The sequence below is a fragment of the Accipiter gentilis genome, chromosome 28 (assembly GCF_929443795.1).
Source record: "Accipiter gentilis chromosome 28, bAccGen1.1, whole genome shotgun sequence".
Taxonomy (NCBI): domain Eukaryota; kingdom Metazoa; phylum Chordata; class Aves; order Accipitriformes; family Accipitridae; genus Astur; species Astur gentilis.
Genome location: NC_064907.1, coordinates 17,155,806 through 17,174,299, shown reverse-complemented (window position 1 = coordinate 17,174,299; position 18,494 = coordinate 17,155,806). Strand labels below are relative to the sequence as shown.

Genomic DNA, 18,494 nt, shown 5'->3' with positions numbered 1-18,494 from the left:
CTGAGCTTCCAGGGTGGAGAAGGTGATTTATTTTTTATTTTTCTTTCCCCCTTCAGGCTGTAGCTGTATGGCTTATTGAAAATTATTAGGGTATTGACATATTCTAGCTAGAAAAAATTACTTCACAGTTGTAAAGTGCTGTGTGTTTAATAAGATAATGTGGTTGAAGACTGTAGAAATATCTTTAGCAACCAGCTCAATGGCACAGTACAAGATGTAACCTGAGATGTAGAGACGTGGGAAAGAACGTGCTCAGAAGTATCTGTTGAGTGAGGTGGTGGCAGAGCTGAAGACTAGAGTCGAGACTTTGGCTTACAGAGTCTGTCTGTCCCTCCTGTAGGCACTTTCCTACTGCCTGGGTATGTGCTTGCTGTGGTCAAGGTATTCAAGAAAGTTGCTTTGGTTTTCTTTGTTTCCCCTTTTTGATTTCTGTTTAGCGTCTTTTTTTCAGCAGCTGCATCAAACCTTAGACTTTCAGATTCTAGGAAATCTAGAATCCTGGATGTGGAATATGGACTCTGTCAGAAAATGAATATTGCTCATTGTAAAGTTTAACCCTTGAAGTGCTGGGGAAGAAGAAATGTCTTCCTTGCAGCATTTGCAGCTTCTCCATTAATTTTTCTCCATGTTCCTCCATTAATGCCACTAATCCTCTTTGGATTCCTGTCTTCTCTTTCATTCTTGCTCACACCCTGATACCAAAGGTAGAATCTTGCTTTTCCCTGTGACTTTCCTCTTGTTAAAATGCTGTGTAAATAGCTTCCGTTCATAGAAATACAGCACCATAGCATATATAGAGCTTTGTTTCTGTAAGGTGCTGTACGTTATCAGTGTGTAGCGGTGCTTAAGGAACATTTAATTTCATCTTTAGCTGCCTTTCACTAGCTCAGAAACTGCTGCATACTTCCCCTACCCTGAGATTGTATCTTTGTGGAACATTCTGCTTTATTTATGTTTCCAAGTGCACTGATTGAAGTTACCAGCTGTTGCCCTTTTTTTCTGCTTTTGCTCTCTTCCTCCCCATCATAATTGCATTATAAATGGAGAACTTGATACTTTTATCTAAAGCACCAAACATGGACTCATTGGCATAGGCAAAAATAGATAGATAATTAGTTGGGCTTGAAGCAAAAGTGGCTGTATATATGTACTAGAAAATATGGCTATGGTGCTGACATGCTAAGACTTTAAAGGGAATATACTAGATACTCTGACATGTCAAAACTTTTCTGTGTAGCTTCCTAGTTCTGGTCCTCAAAGTTGGGGCATTTTTGTTTGGTTGGGGTTTTTTTGTTTTGTTTTGTTTTTTTTCCTTGGAACCCATTGAATGTGGAGAATGACCTAAAAGGCTGTTGACAAAAATGTATTTTTCATATATTTGCTCTCTGCCTTTGCAGCTCTGCTTTTCATTGTGAGCTGAAGTCTAGCGCAAACACATGATGGAAAGGGAATAAGAGATCTTCTGATGTGATGTTCTCGGATATCGATTTTTTTTCTCTTAAAATTCTCTTTACAAATTCCTTTTGCTTTAATTATTTGTTTCTTCCTGAAAACACCACAAAGCTAGCCTGCAGGAGGACCAATTGACAAGCCTTGTTCTTACCTATATGTAACTAATCCTGCTGCATTTTCCCCAGAATTTATCAGTCAGAGATTTCAAAACACTTTGTAAGTAGTACCTGAGTCCCCTTAAACTTGAGATGTGTGCATGCTTTAGATTTTGTGAAGCTGGGGTAGAGTGAACTCAGTGCAATTGCTCAAGTGTAAAGCATGTATGGGAATAAACCCTTGTATTCTGACTTTCATGGTCTTGGCACTTGATGAAAATGGAGTTTATTTCCAAAAGAAAGGGAAATGGAGAACAAATGCAGTATTTCAGGGGTACTTTACATACTGATGCAACATGTAGTATCTTGGCTAGGAACACGCCATGTTTGATTCCACAATGATAATTCTCTTACAGTCATAATGATACAAATGTGATCTGTTTGTTCTTATTGTGTAGTATTGCAGGAATCTCAGGGTGAGACAGTTAATTAGTATCAGATCTCGTTTTGTACCTTTTTCTGCTCCATTACTGCAGTTTCTGTATCCTACTAGAAGCACTGACACACCAGATTTCACTGTGGGTTTTTTTTTTGTTCCTTTCCTCTCCCCCTCTGCCCGCTGGTGGTAAAGAAAACCACACCAGTCCCCGAAATCTTGTGCATTGGCCACTGACAAGGACAGAGCCTGTGGAAGAGCTGCTGCTCTTTGACTGGAAGTTACTCCTCTAGCAACTTATCTTTTCTTCAAGCAGTACCTTTGTTTTCCAATTTCTTATCTATCTAATCTATCCAGAGTGGTACAGCAGCACTTTCACTTGAGCAAACCGGAGATTTTTTGGCCTTACAATTTGCTTCCCTATCAGGTATGTAATAAAAATATTTATCTGCAATTAGAGAGGGGGAAGGGAGAGTGAAACAGTGACACTCCTGGCAAGAAAAAGAATTTTTGATCACAGAGCCATGCAATATTAATAAAGATGGCACAAAACGTGTTTGCTTTGGGTGTGGGGGATGGCTGTTGTAGTATTTTCCTCATGTTCTTGTTACCAGTAGTAGGGTGTGTTTTGGGGTTGGGTTTTTTTAGGGGTTTGTGCCCAAATGTGTGAATCGGGCTGAGAGAGAGGGTAGAAAAACCTCTAGAACCCCCAGAACTACCCTCAATGCAGCTGGGGGGGGGGGGGGGGGGGCAGACTTGCACTCCCCCCATCAAGCCCCAATCGAGTCACACGGTCTTGACGAGCAAGGTTTTCTGCTCCAAACTTTGCTCCAGCAACCGCCGCTAGCCCCTGCCCTGGCTCATCTTTTTTTTTTGGTTGCCGTTTGCTGTTGGTTGCTCGCCCACCCCGGGGCTGCGTCGTCGTTCCCCCCCCCCTCCCCGCCCCCGGCTCAGTGGAGGAGTCTGTATGCTGGCAGCGGGCAGGTGCGGGAGGCGGCGGCGCGGGGGGGGGGGGGGGGGCGCACCTGGGCGCACCCACACACACACGCACCCCCGCCCCGCGCGCCGGTGGCAGAGCCCGCCCAGCGCTCGCCTAATTGGCTGCGGGGGAGGGGCCGCTCATTAGGGATGCGGGCGCGCGCCGCGGCTGGCTAGTCGGCGGCGGGTCGGAGCGCGGAGCGGAACGAAGGGAACGGCGGAGCGGAGAGCCCCGGCCCCGCTCCTCGCCCTCTCCTCACCGGGCACGGGGCGGGGAGGGGGGGGTGGAAGCTCCCCGCAACCTGAAGAGAGAGAACGGGGGGTGGGAGAGGGGAGGGGGAACCAAAAAAAAAAAAAAAAAAAAAAACCGAAAAGGCGAATTCTCCTGCCTGAGCTCGCCTCCGGAGGGACCGAACGGAGATTTGCATCCCTTCTCCTTCCACCGGCCGGCGGGGAGAGGCGCGGGAGTTGCGGGGTCAGCATGGGCGGAGTGGCTGCGAGGAGCAGCTGCCCCCTGCGCCCGAAGCGGCGGCTGCTGTTGCTGCTGGGGCTCTGCAGCTGGACGGCCGCTCTCCGAGGTAAGCGGGCGCCCGGGGTTCGCCGAAGAGTCAAGCCGCTCCCCGCCGTAGCCTGCCCGGCTTCCCCCGCAAGCTGCCGGCAAGTTTGCGGCGGGAGCACCGCGCTCCGGGCGAGGGTGTGGGGGGTGTGTGTGGGGGGGGGGTCGGTCGTGTCCCACCGGTTGCTCCGCGCGCGCGCAGCTCCCCGCGCCTCCCTGGCGGGCGAGAGGGGCTCGCGCCGGGGCGACCGTTGGGAGCCCCTCGCGCCCGCCTCGGGTCTGTGAGGAGGACCCTAACGGCGGCGAGAGCGGGCACACCCCTACCCGCCCACCCCCCCAAACCAAATCCCCCGACCCCACCGCGGGAGATGACAGGAGCTTTGCTGCAGGACAGCGTGTCCGGAGTCGGTCTGGGGTAGGGAGAAGCCGGGAGCTACTGCGGTGGTAACTGTGGTTGTACCGGTAGTTCAGATTGTTGGGGGGGGGGGGGGGGGGTGTCGTTTACCACAAGGCTGCTGGTTTAATAGGCGGGGAGAGCTCCGGGCTGTTAGGTGCACAAGCATCCTTGGGAATGCAGCGTGTGCGCGGATCCTTTGGGCAGCGTCTTTATGAAATATTCACGGTGGTCCTAGCGACTAGTCGGATTGCCCCAAAATGGTGGCCTTTGGGAGATTCAATGACCTCTTCTGGCAGTGAGAATCTAATTACCTGTCAAACAGTGCGAGTGCCTGAGGTTGGATGTGCATATGCACAAGCGCGTGTATTTTTTATGTACCTGAGGTGGATATTTTGAGATGATTGGAGTCTTTTTTTTTTTATTTAGCTTTTTCCTGGTAAATCACTTGAGCAAGATAATCTCTTTAGGGCAAATAGACAGAGGATGTTACCAACTCTTCACCCTCTGGCATCCCTGACACCTTGCCTGGTATATCTGGACTTCCCAAAGTATTCAAAGTGCCTGGGAAGTAGGGGGCAATCTAGTGTTATGTTATCCTTTTTGGAGGAAGGTGCCCCTGGTTGATAAGGCGTAGTTTCTGTATTTAGAGTCTGTAACCATATGTTCAGTACAAATGGCTTACTTTTACAGAACAGAGTAATGGGACTTTGTAGATCCTAAAAGATTCCTCTCACTGTTTCAACCCTAGCTCCTCTGTGGAGGTCTCTCTTTGCATGCCTGTTGTGTGTCTCTTTTTCTTTTGTATATACTTTATTGGTCTTGGTTTCTGTATAGGAAGCCATCCGCAGGTAGCTAGCAGATTATGACAGTTTGCCACAGTTCCTGGGAACCTTACTGGCCACCTGATCTGCTATGTTCTCTCATTCAAGTCTGATGACTGGTCTAGCAGAGGGGAAATCTGAGAGGCTTTTGTGTGATGGACAAAATATGGCCTTTTAGTGGTTCTTTGAAAAAAAAAAAAAAAAAAAAAAAAAAAAAAAAGCAAAACACTTTACAGAACGGTGAAATAAATAATGAGAATAGAACAAAGTCTAACAGTAATTTCTTTTTTAATAATTTCATCAGGAAACATCTGTGACTGCAAAAGAATGCATGTGTATTTAAAGCAGTGATGTGAGGTGCTAACTGCCTTTTGTTTGACATGTCTGGTAGGACTCTATGGCAGTTTTTGCACCCTGTGAAGTATGGTCAGGATCAGGCCCTATAAGCATCTGAAATTTCCCACTGCAAGTCATGTGTAGCAGGATGACTCTTCTGTTGCTGTTAAGGAACAAATTTCAACTGTTTAATTAAAAATTGCCACGCAGGACATTTCAAGTTCTAGACTGGAGCAGAAGTGGTTTTTGACATTATTCTGAGGAAGAACAGTGTATTTTTTTCATCAGTTTGGTGTCTGTCGTCTCTTAGTTGTGATGTTGCATGGTGTTTACTTGTAGCTTTGGCTTAAGCAGTTAACCTCAGTTAACAACCCATTGAGCTATAAGATCTCAGTTTATGAAGTTGTCTAAAAGCTGCCTCCAAAACAAATTGTATTCCAGGATTTTATTCTGAACAGGGATTAAAGAAAAATAAAATGATTGTAGATAACCCTTCACGCTGCATTTTAAATGTATTGGAATGAATATATGTATACAGCTTTGGGCTTTTATTTTACAGGAAAAATTGCATAAACGCTATGGTAATTTGAAAATTAGAAGAGAGTTGCTAATATTTATTATCTCACTGATGCATTGAAACTAATTTTGGGTTGCATGTATCTGAATAAAGATGTCTATAAAACATGAACATTAGTATTCTTCTGTGTCTTGATACTATAGCCTATAAAGCTCTGTGTTACATGGCGTTCATAGACCTGAGTATGTTTTGTTCTAAATTAGCATTGTTTAGGGATTTTTCTAGTAGTATGGCACGTACTGTACAGCTTGGTAGCTACTGCATATTGCTACTGATTTTATTATGATAAAATGTTCCGCTAAGCCACCTAATGGAATATGGGTCTGTGGACAGGAAGCTGTTGAAGTAGATACCTCCTTTTAGTCTGAAAATTTTGGTGTTTTTTTGTTTGCGTTTTTTTTTTTTTAACATAAAAAGCACTGACAACATGCAGTCCAGAGAGCTGCATATTTGAAGTATTATTCTGCATCTAGGAACCAAGAAGACAAACCAGCTTCTGAACAGCAGAGCTCTTGGAGAAATAATGCTTTAGGTAAATGCTTTTTAGGTAAAACCAGCAAATTCTATTGATACTGAAATAAATCTAGTGGTGAAGACAGGACTGGTATGCAAGTTTTTTGTGTCCTGATTGTACCTTTTGTCTTGCATTTAATAACGTCCTTGTGCAAATTAGATGAGTCTCCATTTATTTCATTGTAAGTGGGCTAGAATTTCATTCCTGTATCTGAGAATTCTGTCCCTATTTGCAAAGTACTTCATTGTTACCAGCTTAGAGGTGTGTAAGAGCTATCACTGATGCTTTCCTAGAGGAATGTTGTTGATTTGCTGTGGCCAGCACTGCTTCAGAGTTTACACTGTGTTAACAGAGTAGGGAGGTTTTTTAGGTGTCTTGATTTCTATATCCAAAAGGAAGTATATTATTTCTGTTGCTTTATTAGGCTGTCTCAAGTCCTCTTTCTCTGTTCCTCATAGCCTGCTGGGAGTAAAGCTATTTGATTATTTGTAAATATAGTCAACAGTTTACTATCTGAAATATTTCTTACATGTGAGCCTCAACTGAATACGCACCATGTCAGCATATTGATTTATCTGATCTTGAAGTATGTGTGTTATTAATATCTCGGCTAGGTGTACACTTGAAATATTCTTAACAAGCAATATAGGAGTAAGCAAAAATTAAGGCAAGACATGGGTGCCATACGAATCTCTTGTATGACTTAGATCAAATCACTCCATTCAGATAACGTTGTCTTTTTGTTGTTAGGACAAAGCATTCATTAAAATAACAAACCACGTGCTCTGCTTTGAACCATCCTTCCACTCGCCCTGTAGTGTGTAGTGTCTTATGTGGGCTTCTCTGTCAGTGTTTATATTATTTAACTTTGTAACTGCTCAGAAAATAAACTTCCTTTACTTGTGAGTTTGTTTACTAAATGGTTTATCATCTTTCTCAGATCTTCAGAAGGATATAGGCTCAGTTTGCATGTGGTAAAGCATTGCTTTGTTTTCATAGGTTGAGAAACTAAGGTTTCAAAAGATAATAATTTCTCTAAAACCACAGGAAATTTGGGGGCTTTCAAGAGCTGTATTTCAAAACTGGGTGCATGATCCAGAAGTTGTCACATTTTGGAACTTGGAGTATCTATGTGTGTATCTTTAAGTCATTGTCTAGTTTTGTTAAGGCTTCTATTTAGTCCTGAGTTTTTTCTGCATTTATTATTGTCTTCGTAATTTGTTGTACCTTAGTTTGTGAGATAATTCAGAGAAAGACTGGGAAAGTCTGAACATTTCTATTGAGTGTAAGACTGACTTTGGACATGAATATGCTCCAGTTTTGCCTGTTATAGAACACTAATCCTTATGAGGATTGTTTTAATTTGCACTCTGATAATACTTGAATATATTACTGCTTTGCACAGAGAGCATACTATGAATTTCTGGAATGCTACAGATCAGAATGGCAGTAAGTTTTCCTTGTATTACTCCAACAAAGACCTGAAGAGCTATGCATATGATCCTGTCCTGGAAGTGAGGTGTGCGCAGCCTCCATTGTCTGCTTGCTTTCTAATGCATGCATCTCTGAAAATATTTCATTTTTGGAAAGACAGGATAATTCTGCCCTTTAAGGGAGTGTCTTCCAGGGATGGTTTTTCTTGGCTTATCCTTCATACACATGTGCTTGTTCATATATGTGCTCAAGAGATGTGCAATTTCTGTCTCTTCAAATGTAGAGAATAAAGCTTGATACGTACAGGGGTGAAATGAGCTTTCCATGCTATGAAAATTTTTCCATCTTTGTACAGTAAGAGGACTTTGTATCAAGATGAATTTTCACCAGGGCAGAATAGAAGCTTATCTGATGATATTTTCACAGTGAATTACAGAAGGCAAACGCAAACAGTATGATGTATGCTAAGATGGAAAATTACTTATGGTGCAAAGGATTCCTCAGGGCCACTTGATGTATCTTTTCTGTATTTTTAGTCCTGCTTTCTGGTGAAAGGTGGAGTCTGAGAAAAAGAGCAGAATTTTAACACCAGAGGCTGCTGTTTCAGTTGTTTTTAGATGCTGCTGCTGTTGCAGTGAAGCAGATGGTCAGATTCATTTGTATAAAATAGAAAAAATGTTTCATTTTCTATTTATACTTTTAAAGAACTTCAATAACTATGTTGTATCATGTGGCCTTAGCTTAGAGCATGAGTATTTGTAAGTATGAAATTTTTTATGCTCCATCGTATCTCATTAGAGATCAATAAACCACATTTTGAAGTATCTTGCAAGTAGGTATTAGAAGATGCTAACGCTGTGTACAAGCCTAAGTAATCTGAACCTTGTAATTTACCTGCATAATTGTGATCAATGTAATTTTAATCTATCTTCCCCTCCCCACCCACCCTTGCGTGGCCTTTTTTAACACCATCCAAAAATGTTGCTAATAAAGACTTATTTGCAGGCTTTTGGTCAGTGGAGTCCAGTTACTTGCCCACTACTGTTTAGTGCCAAATGCTTTATAGGAACTTCCATGCAGGGGATGTCGGAGGGCAATTACACTTAAACATGATGTTCCCTAATGAGTATTCTGCTGACTACTGCTGTAGATATTTTTGTCTGGTTTTTGCCTGTTTCTTTTTTGAATTTTAAAAAGTCACAGACCTCAGTGAAGCCCTGATGCACTGATTTCATTTAGTTGCATTTAGGTTAAAAATACTTCCTTTAGGAAGCTTAGTATAGTTTGAATTCATTCAGCAATTAGCTTGCTTTTGGATTATTGAAGAGGATGAATAGGCGGTATCTAATTAATTTGCTTATACAAGGTATTCTTTGTGCAATACTGTGTCTGTATTGAGGTAGAACAATGGCAAATTAACATGGTTTCTCAGACAAGAATATGTATGCGAGATTACATGCATGCATCATAAACATAATTTCAGCATACAGCAATCCTTGTCTTTCTATACTTTCCTAAAAAAAAAATAATAAGTTGTTACCATACATGTTTGAGATTCCTACTGTGAACATCTCATTGGAAACCTCTGCTTAATGTGTCATGGAAAGAGAAAACCACAAGCAGCCAATGACCTTAGAAGCCACAAACCTATTGCAAGCAATTGAAAGAAGCAGCAGCCTGGGTCTGGACAGTTCCAATGGAAAAGCAATGCAAAATGGGAAGTCCCAATGCTAATTATCCACTTTGCATCCAACTGATGCTGACTCTGACTAGGTTGCCATCTGAGGGGAAGCTGGCCTATGAGGTGGCTCAGTTTAGATGCTAAATATGCTCTATGAGTCTACTGTTTCACAGAAAAAAATTTTTAGTAGAGTCCCTTCCTTTAACAGGCACGCCAGGTAGAGATGACATGAAGCTCTTGCATCCAGTCTGTCTGTGCATGCTACAGACCAGTTTTGTGTACTGTCTGGACTGCATAATTCCAGTCATTCCCGGTTCTGTAACAGTCGTGACTAGGGAACACAGATGTTGAAGGCTTGGTTGGGACTTGGATGTACCTGCAGTTTAGTCCCAGCTCCACAGCTGACCTGTAACCTTGCAGAAAATGACTTTGTGGTGACAGTTAACTTTTCTTGCCCTATGTATGGTACCTGTACAGTAAGGGTTTGAAGGTCCAGTGGATGCTTCAACACTTGAAACGCTGTAATAAAAGAGTGTAATTGATCTGTAGATAAAGCTTATTTAATGTGTCTAAACATACAGAATGTAATCAAAATGAATGGAAATAGTGTAGCTGAGCTCTTTTTTGTTTCTTCATATCCGTGCTTGTTTTAAAGAAGCAATAGGAGCAACAATAGGAAAACTTTCAAAAAAATTGCTTCTGACTTTTTCCAAGAGACCTGCTTTTTGCCTTTACGCTGAATGGAGAATTAAAATAACATTTAACATACTTTTACGTCTACTTTGTGTTGAATGTCAAAAGCTTTTTGAAAAAAAATCTGCTCCTGGTTGATGAGAGTTTTATTTGTAGGAGGATAAACCAAAATATTTTGGATTTTGTTCTGTGTGTGTTTTAGTGCTCTTTGACTCACTGCACAGAAAACTGAAATACCATTGCAGGTTACTCATCTGTAAATGGTTAAAAGAACTGTTACATTACTCATCTTCTGCTTGGATATGCTTAAATTTTTTTTCAGTAGAAGGTGCTTTTGTGAATCTAAAACTTTTCTTCTGTGAGTGTTTCTACATGTGAAATTGAATTGCTTGAATCCTGCCAGACAATGAATAGAAAAAGAGCAAACATGGAGATTTCTTATAAATTGTGAACAGTTATTCACAAAATTGCTTCTCTCCTTACACCATTCCTAATAATAAATTGCATTACAGAAAAACAAATTTGCTCTATTAATTGAATTCAGCCTTTCATATAAAACCGTATCTGATTTGCAGTTCAACAGATGTGTCTATGACTTTTATGGTGACAGATGCTTCAGGTTAGCTGTGTTCTAGGCCAGATTTAAAACCGTTAAAGATCTGTAGTAAGCCATTACCCTTTGAAATATTAATTTCAACTTCCAATTCAGGAGGTATTTGCTGATGATGACACATTGTAAGGTATTTACTGCTGCTGACATAGATAATGCTAGTTTTCAGTTGGAACTTTTTGTTTTGTATCTTTTAACTTGGCTGGAAAGAACATGGACTGTTTGGAATAAAAAAGTAACGTTGGGTAGCAGTTAAAAACACTTTGCCTGTCAAAGCTATGTGCTGCAGATCAATAATGAATGTAGTGGATGCACTGGAAGATACTAGGTGATGCATATATTTAATGCATGTCATTCCTCTTCAGCACTATGTCCTAACTGAAGGCTTCCAGATAGAGTTTTGAATATTGTTATTCACATCATGTAGTTCTCAGAGCTAAGTAATTTTGAAAAAATACAGATTTGTTAAAATAGCTTTATAATTCAGGAATTAGATCCCCCCGCCCCGGGTAATTGTGCATTCTTAAGACTTTGAGCCTCCTAATATGGTTCATAGGCAAATGATCAGTAATTTCCCTTTTATAAAAAGAGTGAAAGTAGCTGACAGGTATTCCAGTGATAAATATAGCAGTGTAAAAAACCCCTTCTTATTTACCATTATAAACTATAGAATCCTGATAGAATCAATAGGTCAAATCTGTTGATCCAAGATTGAGTAACTTGGTGTATCTTAAGCTAAGATGGAGTAACAGGAAGAGAGATGCTGGAGATTTGTCTTATTTTTCTGCCTGCTGTGTCCATTCTGATTTTTGCTAGGTTGAGGTTTTTGGGACCCATAATAACCTAGAAATAATGTATGATATTAGGCATGGTATATATTATTTATTTCTGAGTGAATGCAAACATCTCAAAACTTACTGCAAAGGGCTATGCCATAAATAATTTTGCATAATGAAAAGTTTCCAGGTCTCAACATTTAATTTTGATCAGCAGAAGTATGAAACTACCCTTTCTGAAAGGTTTTGTGAATAAAACGCTGGAAAAGTCCTTGTTAACTAGAACAGTAAGTAATCTTGCAGCTAGGAGTTTCAGGTAGAGCACAAAGGATCTGTATGTGAGTTTGGTGAGTCTATCTGGTAGTTGCATCTGGGACTGAAAAACATTGCTGTAAAATGTTTTGCTGTTGCTGAAGCATGGTGGTTTCTTGAAGGAGGAAGGATCGCTTGGAGCTTTTGGGCTGCTTTGTTGGAGATGTGCCAGCCTGACACTAGGAGCAAAAGGTTGGCAGTATATGTAACCCTATATTATTTAACACTTTATTTATAGGGAAAATGTGTTCATTCATGCATTCTTTCTTGTTATCAATCCAGTTTTTTATGCTTTTCCTAAATAGAAAGCAACTTCAGTGATATCAATTTAGTTTCTAATAAATAGTGGTAGTATCTTAGAAGTGGAAACAAGTTAGTCCTTTCCAGTTGTCATTTGGTAACATAGTTTGTAGTTCTACTGAATACCCAGAAGCACTCCATTAATACTGAATTTCCCACAGTAATAGCAAAACTCCTTCTACTTTCACTATAATATTAAAAGTGTAGGACTTACTTTGTGTCAAATGAGCTAACAAAATAAAAGATGAATTTAAAGTATTTAATCTGTCAGCATCAATGAATCTAAGAGGATTATCATTCCATTACGGCTAATAGATTTTTTCCAAAGATAACTTTGCTACTTGACTTGCCTATTTCTATGAAGATTGTTACAGATCTAATTTAGACTACAATTTAAATATTCCTGCTCTATTTTGATTGAATCTGGGAGTTAGTAATATGTGGTACCTGGCTTATGTTGAGCTTTGTAACTTTCTTCGATCACTTGAATAGAAGCTCTCAGTCTTGCATCTTTAATTCTTCATAAAGATTGTGTACTGTTTTCTGTTTTGAGTTGTACTAAACATGACTTAACAGTTCAGATTTGAGAGCTGTAATTTAACAAATTATGTGCCAACCTCTCCTTGCGTTCTTTCTGAGGAATTAGGGAGAGGTTGGAATAGCAAGAATAAAAATCAGGATTACCCTTATGAATGGGTATCCTCCTACTCTGTAAAATGAGTAGCAAAATTCCCATTGATGTATCCTAGTATAAGGAAAAAGCCCTGAAAATTGGGATTCTTGTCTTCTGAGTCATCATAACTTTTATCTAGGTCTTCAAGCAGGCAGTGATGTGTTAAGTTTCTTTGAGATAAACAGGTATGACTTTATTTGATGCCTTAAAGAAATAGAAAGGGAACACTTGTATCTTCCCTCCACCTCCCCAGACAAACTCTGTGGAGGAGGGAGAAGAGTACCTAGTAGGTGGAGAAACTTCCTGATTTTAGACAGAGCCTGGGCTGTAGCTTTTGACTTGTGTAACTGTAATAATGCCCTCACAAAGGTCTTGAGGTTTAACAATTAGAAATACTGTAGTGAAGGGAGAAGACATAGTGATAGCTATCAGCCTCAGCAAATAAATTCCCACTCTCATATTACATGCTGAATTTTTCACCAAAAGGCTATCACAAGATATTGCAGCATACATGATATTTCACTAAGTTGTATGTGAAAATTAAAAAGTTTGTAGTCATGCTAACCACCAATGAGTTGTAGTGAGGCACTGTTGCTGTTTGATTAGTGAAATTATCTTAGCCACATCTGGGTGGACTGATGCTCCCATTGAATTTGGAATTTAGCAGATCTTTAGTCCTTTGAGGAGACAGACCAGAGTTACATGTAAATGAAGACTGCATCAGCCTCTTACAGCTGTAATCATCTCCCAAATTAGCATTGCAGTGCTGTAGCTTATGATGTCAGACTGAATTACATGGCTATCAAAACACCACAGTGTACTTCAAAAACTGTTTGAATTCTGTGAATAATTTAAGGACTTTCAGTTTCCAATATTTAGTGCTTTTCTCTAGTTTGCTGTTTCTAATCATCAGGCGGTTTTTTGGATGAATATATTAAATGCAGAAAAGGTGGCAAACGTGAGAGCAGGACCCCTTCACAAGTCCAGCAGTGATGGAATACCACTGCGGGGAGGGGGAGACTAATAAAACATTGTAAATGGTGACAACAGTATTTTTAGCTTTCATCACCTATTGCTTTGATGTAAGGTTGTGTCTGTAACTAAGTGACATTTCTAGCTGGTTTTACAGTTTCCAGCAGAACAGCTTTGGTAGTCATGAACTGATTTGTGCGTTTGTGTTTGAAATACAGCTGTGCTCTTTAGCACTTTTACCCCTTGAACATATGAAAGCACTCAAGAGATTTCATAATTTTTCAAAGGGCAGGAGCAATGTTAGTGAAAGGGGTGGGGGGATACAGAAAACTGACTGTTCTACCTCTGTATTTTTTTGAAAGTGTTGTTACTGAAATACTCTCTGTAAATGTTCTCCAGCATCTTCTAGGTGAATGAAGGTGTAGTGAAGGCAGAAGGTGAAGGACCTTCTTTCTGCTGACCAGATATTATTACTTGTCTTGAAAATGCATTGTGTAGCCTACGTGCTGTTTCTCTTAGAGATTTCCCTCATGTAAAAGATAAAATAAGACTAAATGTTTTGGAGCTAAATTCGGAGTCCTGCTGCTGCCCGCTATGGTGGTGGTTAGCCAGCCTACAGCCCTCGTGAATGAAATTATAGCCACTAAGAACCTGGCAGAACTATTCTTCAGTGGTTTTTGTGCACTCAGAATGTCAGTTGTAGTCTCCTCAGTCCTGTAGGGACAAAAGATACACCTATCAGGATGGAAACAAATAACAACCACTCCACGGTCCAGTTTTATTCAGCTGTACTGCACCTGCTGCACTATCACGCAACCTGAAATATTCTGTCATCCTAGCCTGTCACACTTAACCTCTAAAGCAGCTTTTGCATGAGAAAGTAGAAAAAGCTGCTACTGGAAAACAGGACTCTGCCTGGTTCTGGTTCATATTTTTAACCCTTGCTTTCTTTGCAAGTATACACAATAGAAATCCACAAAATGCTAACAGCTCACACAAAGGAGTTTGGGATTATTTTTTTTTCCTAAACCCTTTGGAAGTTCTATATTTAAAATGCTTTATCAAAGGTATAAATGTTTTATGGGGAATCAAGCTGTTTTTCATACTGGATAGATAGGAAGCAAGTTCATTAATCCAAGAGTTTTTATGGAGGGGGGAGACTGATTGCTTCATATTTTCAGCGCGCAATACATCTGGAAATAAACTGCATGTTCTTGCTTTTTGTCATTGTTGTGTTGTTTTTTTTAAGCTGGCCAGTCACAGAATGACATGTCACGTGTCCAGCCAAAACATTGGCTTGTACACATAGGACTGCAGTTTGCTGCCCTGTGGGTCTTTTTCCCATGTCACGCACAAGGAAAACAGAATGGGAAGCAATGACTGACTCAGCCCCAAATGAGACATGTAGGATCAAGCTTTGATTAAAAAAAAAATAAAAATGGGGACCCTAGGTTCTAAGTTGGCTTCTGATGACTTTAGATGGGGCTGATCATTCTACCTGAAAAGACGTGAAAATTTGGGAGAACAAAAAGCTCCACTGTTGCTAGAGTAACTTAGTGGTACTTGTTCTGATTTGGACTAGTGTCCTGTAAGCAAGCTGTATTTCTCTGTGGTGAAGGCTCACTATTAAAACCTAGCTGATGATGATGCATGGTAATGGTTTGTAGTGCTTCTCAAGAGCTAGCCTGACCCAGCAGGCTGCTTAAAATTCATGTATGGTATCAGCTGTGAAGCAATGTCTGAAACCCATAGAGGGATGCAATATTCTAATTTATTGCCAGTACCTCTTTTATGCCCATTGAACTATTAAGATCTTTCCACAGTTGATTATTCTTTTCTGCAGTTATGTTGGAGGAGGAAGAAGGATAGAAAAAACTCTTCTGCCACACAAGCATGTTACTATACTAGTATGTTGCCATTTACAAGTAACCTCTTACCTCTTAAAATAGGTATCTAATAAGATGATACAAGAGAAAAAGGTCACTTAATAAAGGGGAGTCAAGTGCATGTGGAATAAATAACTTTTTTTTTTAAATAATTTGTAAACAATAGTTTGTTATAATGGGAGCTCCTGCAGCTGAGGGCAGTTTGTTTCCATTTATATATCATTATTTTAGCTTAGTAATGCTCGAATGCATTCTTGAAAAAACTTTAAATTGAGCTAGTGAGCGTGATTTTTTTTTTTTTTTTTTGTGGTGAATGAATTGAAAACATGCTATCTTTCAAAATACTTCAGCATATACTATCAAGATTTTTTTCTTATTTAACCAAGCTTTGTGAAATATTTTATTAACTATTGCAACATGTTTCATGTTCACACACCATGCTTACTTCATGGAGTTCCTGGTAGCATCTGTGACTTTCAAACTTCCAATATTTTCCACAAAATGTAGTTGACATCTAAAAACCTCCAGGTGGAAACATTGTTTCACAATTTGTTAGCTGCTTTTTTGTTTATCTTCTAGTGATTTTTCTCTTGGTTTAGGCTGAAGATTTTCTTTTCCCTTGCCTCTGTGGGATTAAGTTGGATCTGAATTTGAAAAGAGGCAGCAGTTAGATAGGGAATGAGGATGAGGAAATAAGATATATTTAAATAAAACAACCTCCGTTCATAGGAACAATCACAGAACTTGTTTTAAGCTCAAGCTGCTGTTCATGTACTCCTGTTTATTTTAAATCTCCTAGCATTGTGGACAACAGTAGGAAAACCCCTCTTCATGGCTATTTAATATGCTGTCTCAGTGGTTTAATAAATACAATTCACATAATTCTGCTCAAACATCTGACACGGCATGTATTGTAGCAATAAAACACAGCTAGTATTTTTACTCTTGATAGTGATGTGTGCCTTGAAAGGCATGTTACAACATACTGTTTTGTCTGTTAGTGAAGAAGGTTCTATTGCAATTCCTTGTCCCTGTTCCGTCTCCTTTAGTTCAGAAAAAAGCAGATAATTTATATACAGTATTTGAGCCATTTGCCAGCTGGCCTTGAAATACTGTTACAGAATACTTGCGGTGTTACATGTGCGTTGGTTTTGCAAAGGAAGTACAAGACACTAGTGAGCAAGCTGGATTTTGATCAGGGCAGCTGAGCATTCTGATGCTGCTATTTCTAATATGTCTGTGATTTCTGGCTTGGTAGTAGCACTATGACTTTGTTAAGCAGATTACAAACAGTCACCTTTGCAACCCTTTTTGTGTAGATTACTTTGCAATATTTATTGCTATGTAGCTGTCCACAGACAATGTATCTTGATATTTTTTAATACATTTGAAACAAGGGTATTTGTTTTGCTTTAGTGCGTTGTCTGGAAGAACTTGCTCAAAAGCGTAGAGCAAATAAGGTTGATCAAAGGATTTTAGCCTTATTTATTTTGGCAAAAGTATTATATTGGCTATTGAGTGGCTTTTCAGTAAAACAGACTTGCCACTGGCAAGTGTTAATGAAGATTTAGACTGTTCCGTGAATAGACTCCTATACAGAGTATTGAGATGATACCCTGTATTTATGAAAACAGATTTTGACCTCTAGGTTGTCATTAAACTATTTCTGCTGGAGATCAGCAAATCTCTTGTGGCTATTACAGTTGTAGTAATCTGTTCCACTGATTTGGCACTACAAATTTCTTAGTAACAACATGAAGTAAATTCTTTTAATAAAGAGAAGACTATGACAAGGTGACTATTGAGAGTGTCTTTTTATCATGTCAAGGATCTCTAAGACTTTAATTCAGATAGTTAGGTAGCCCTGTTAGTGCTCCTGCAGGCATACCTCCTCACATATTTGTGCGTGGTTTTTGTGGGACTGATTAGAACACTAGAGATCTACCAGATTCAGTTAAAAGTCTATGGGGTTAGGTAGCTGTATGAGTTGCTTACATGTTTCCTGCCTTCAGCGTGTTAGAGGAGGATACGTGGATATTTCAGGAATTCTTTATTTGCTGTATGTGATGTCTAAGATACATCCAAAAAGGTTTGGTTTTCATTAGTGACATTTGAGACAAGTGAGAATGAAAATAATTTAATTTGTGGTATGGTTACTTACAATACAGTCTTACATTTCTTGATCTTCATGTTTGTTTGTTTGTTTTCAAATGATAGACAAGCTTCTTGGTGGATGAAAACTTCATTACTTAAACATGGCCAATACCTGTCAGGTAAATTCAGGCTCTACCAAATATTCATTTCATAATTGGGTGAACATAAGCAGTGGTATAGAAAGGACTTCCCCTACTTATACAGTAAGTTAAAATTAAAAAAACCTTCAGTATTGTGTTCTAGCCACTGGAGTATAAAACCTAACTGGCTATCTAAGCAGAATTCAACAAGGTAATACATAGACATTTGAAGAGCTGGGGTGCAGTGGAAATTGCCAACATGCTTTATCATTTCATTGTTCTGTGTAGTGTCTACAGAAATCATCAAATTACATTTTTAAAACATCTTTGACACCTTTCCCTTTGTGTAAGATGAGTCAATAAATCTGTAAGTTTTAATTGTCCTACTTGTAGTAGTCCTTCTCATAGGCTGTTTGTTGTGAGCATGTAAGTTGAATTTATTGGGTCTGCTATAGTAAGAAACTCTGAGTTTATAATCAATATTTGCTATCCCTAAGTCTGTGTCTACTTTCCATGCTTGAAGTGATAACTGAGACGCTAATGTGAGAATACACAATCTGCTTCATCGCATAACGAAATCAGCATTTAAACTGAAATCCCATTTAGCTTGCTTTTAGCAGATTACCTTCTTGTAACCTAAAACTCAGCACATCTAGATCTGGTCTGACATGGCTTTTCTGGTTGATAGGCTCAGCCAACAAGTAAGAGTGTAGACTACCTTCAATGGGTTGTCTAGAGCTCTTGACTGCCCTTTGTGGTTT

At 39.7% G+C, this 18,494-nt stretch overlaps 1 protein-coding gene across 2 annotated transcripts in view; it reads left to right on the top strand.

Annotated features, from left to right (window-relative positions):
• The first annotated feature begins 3,437 nt into the window (after nt 1-3,437).
• The window catches only part of UNC5D (unc-5 netrin receptor D), a 167,782-nt gene continuing 152,725 nt past the window's right edge, over nt 3,438-18,494 (top strand). For both annotated transcript variants that reach the window (XM_049831254.1, XM_049831253.1), the window contains exon 1: nt 3,438-3,539. In XM_049831254.1, the coding sequence (XP_049687211.1) occupies nt 3,443-3,539 (97 nt within the window). In that variant the 5' untranslated portion in view covers nt 3,438-3,442. The remainder of the gene's footprint in view (nt 3,540-18,494) is intronic.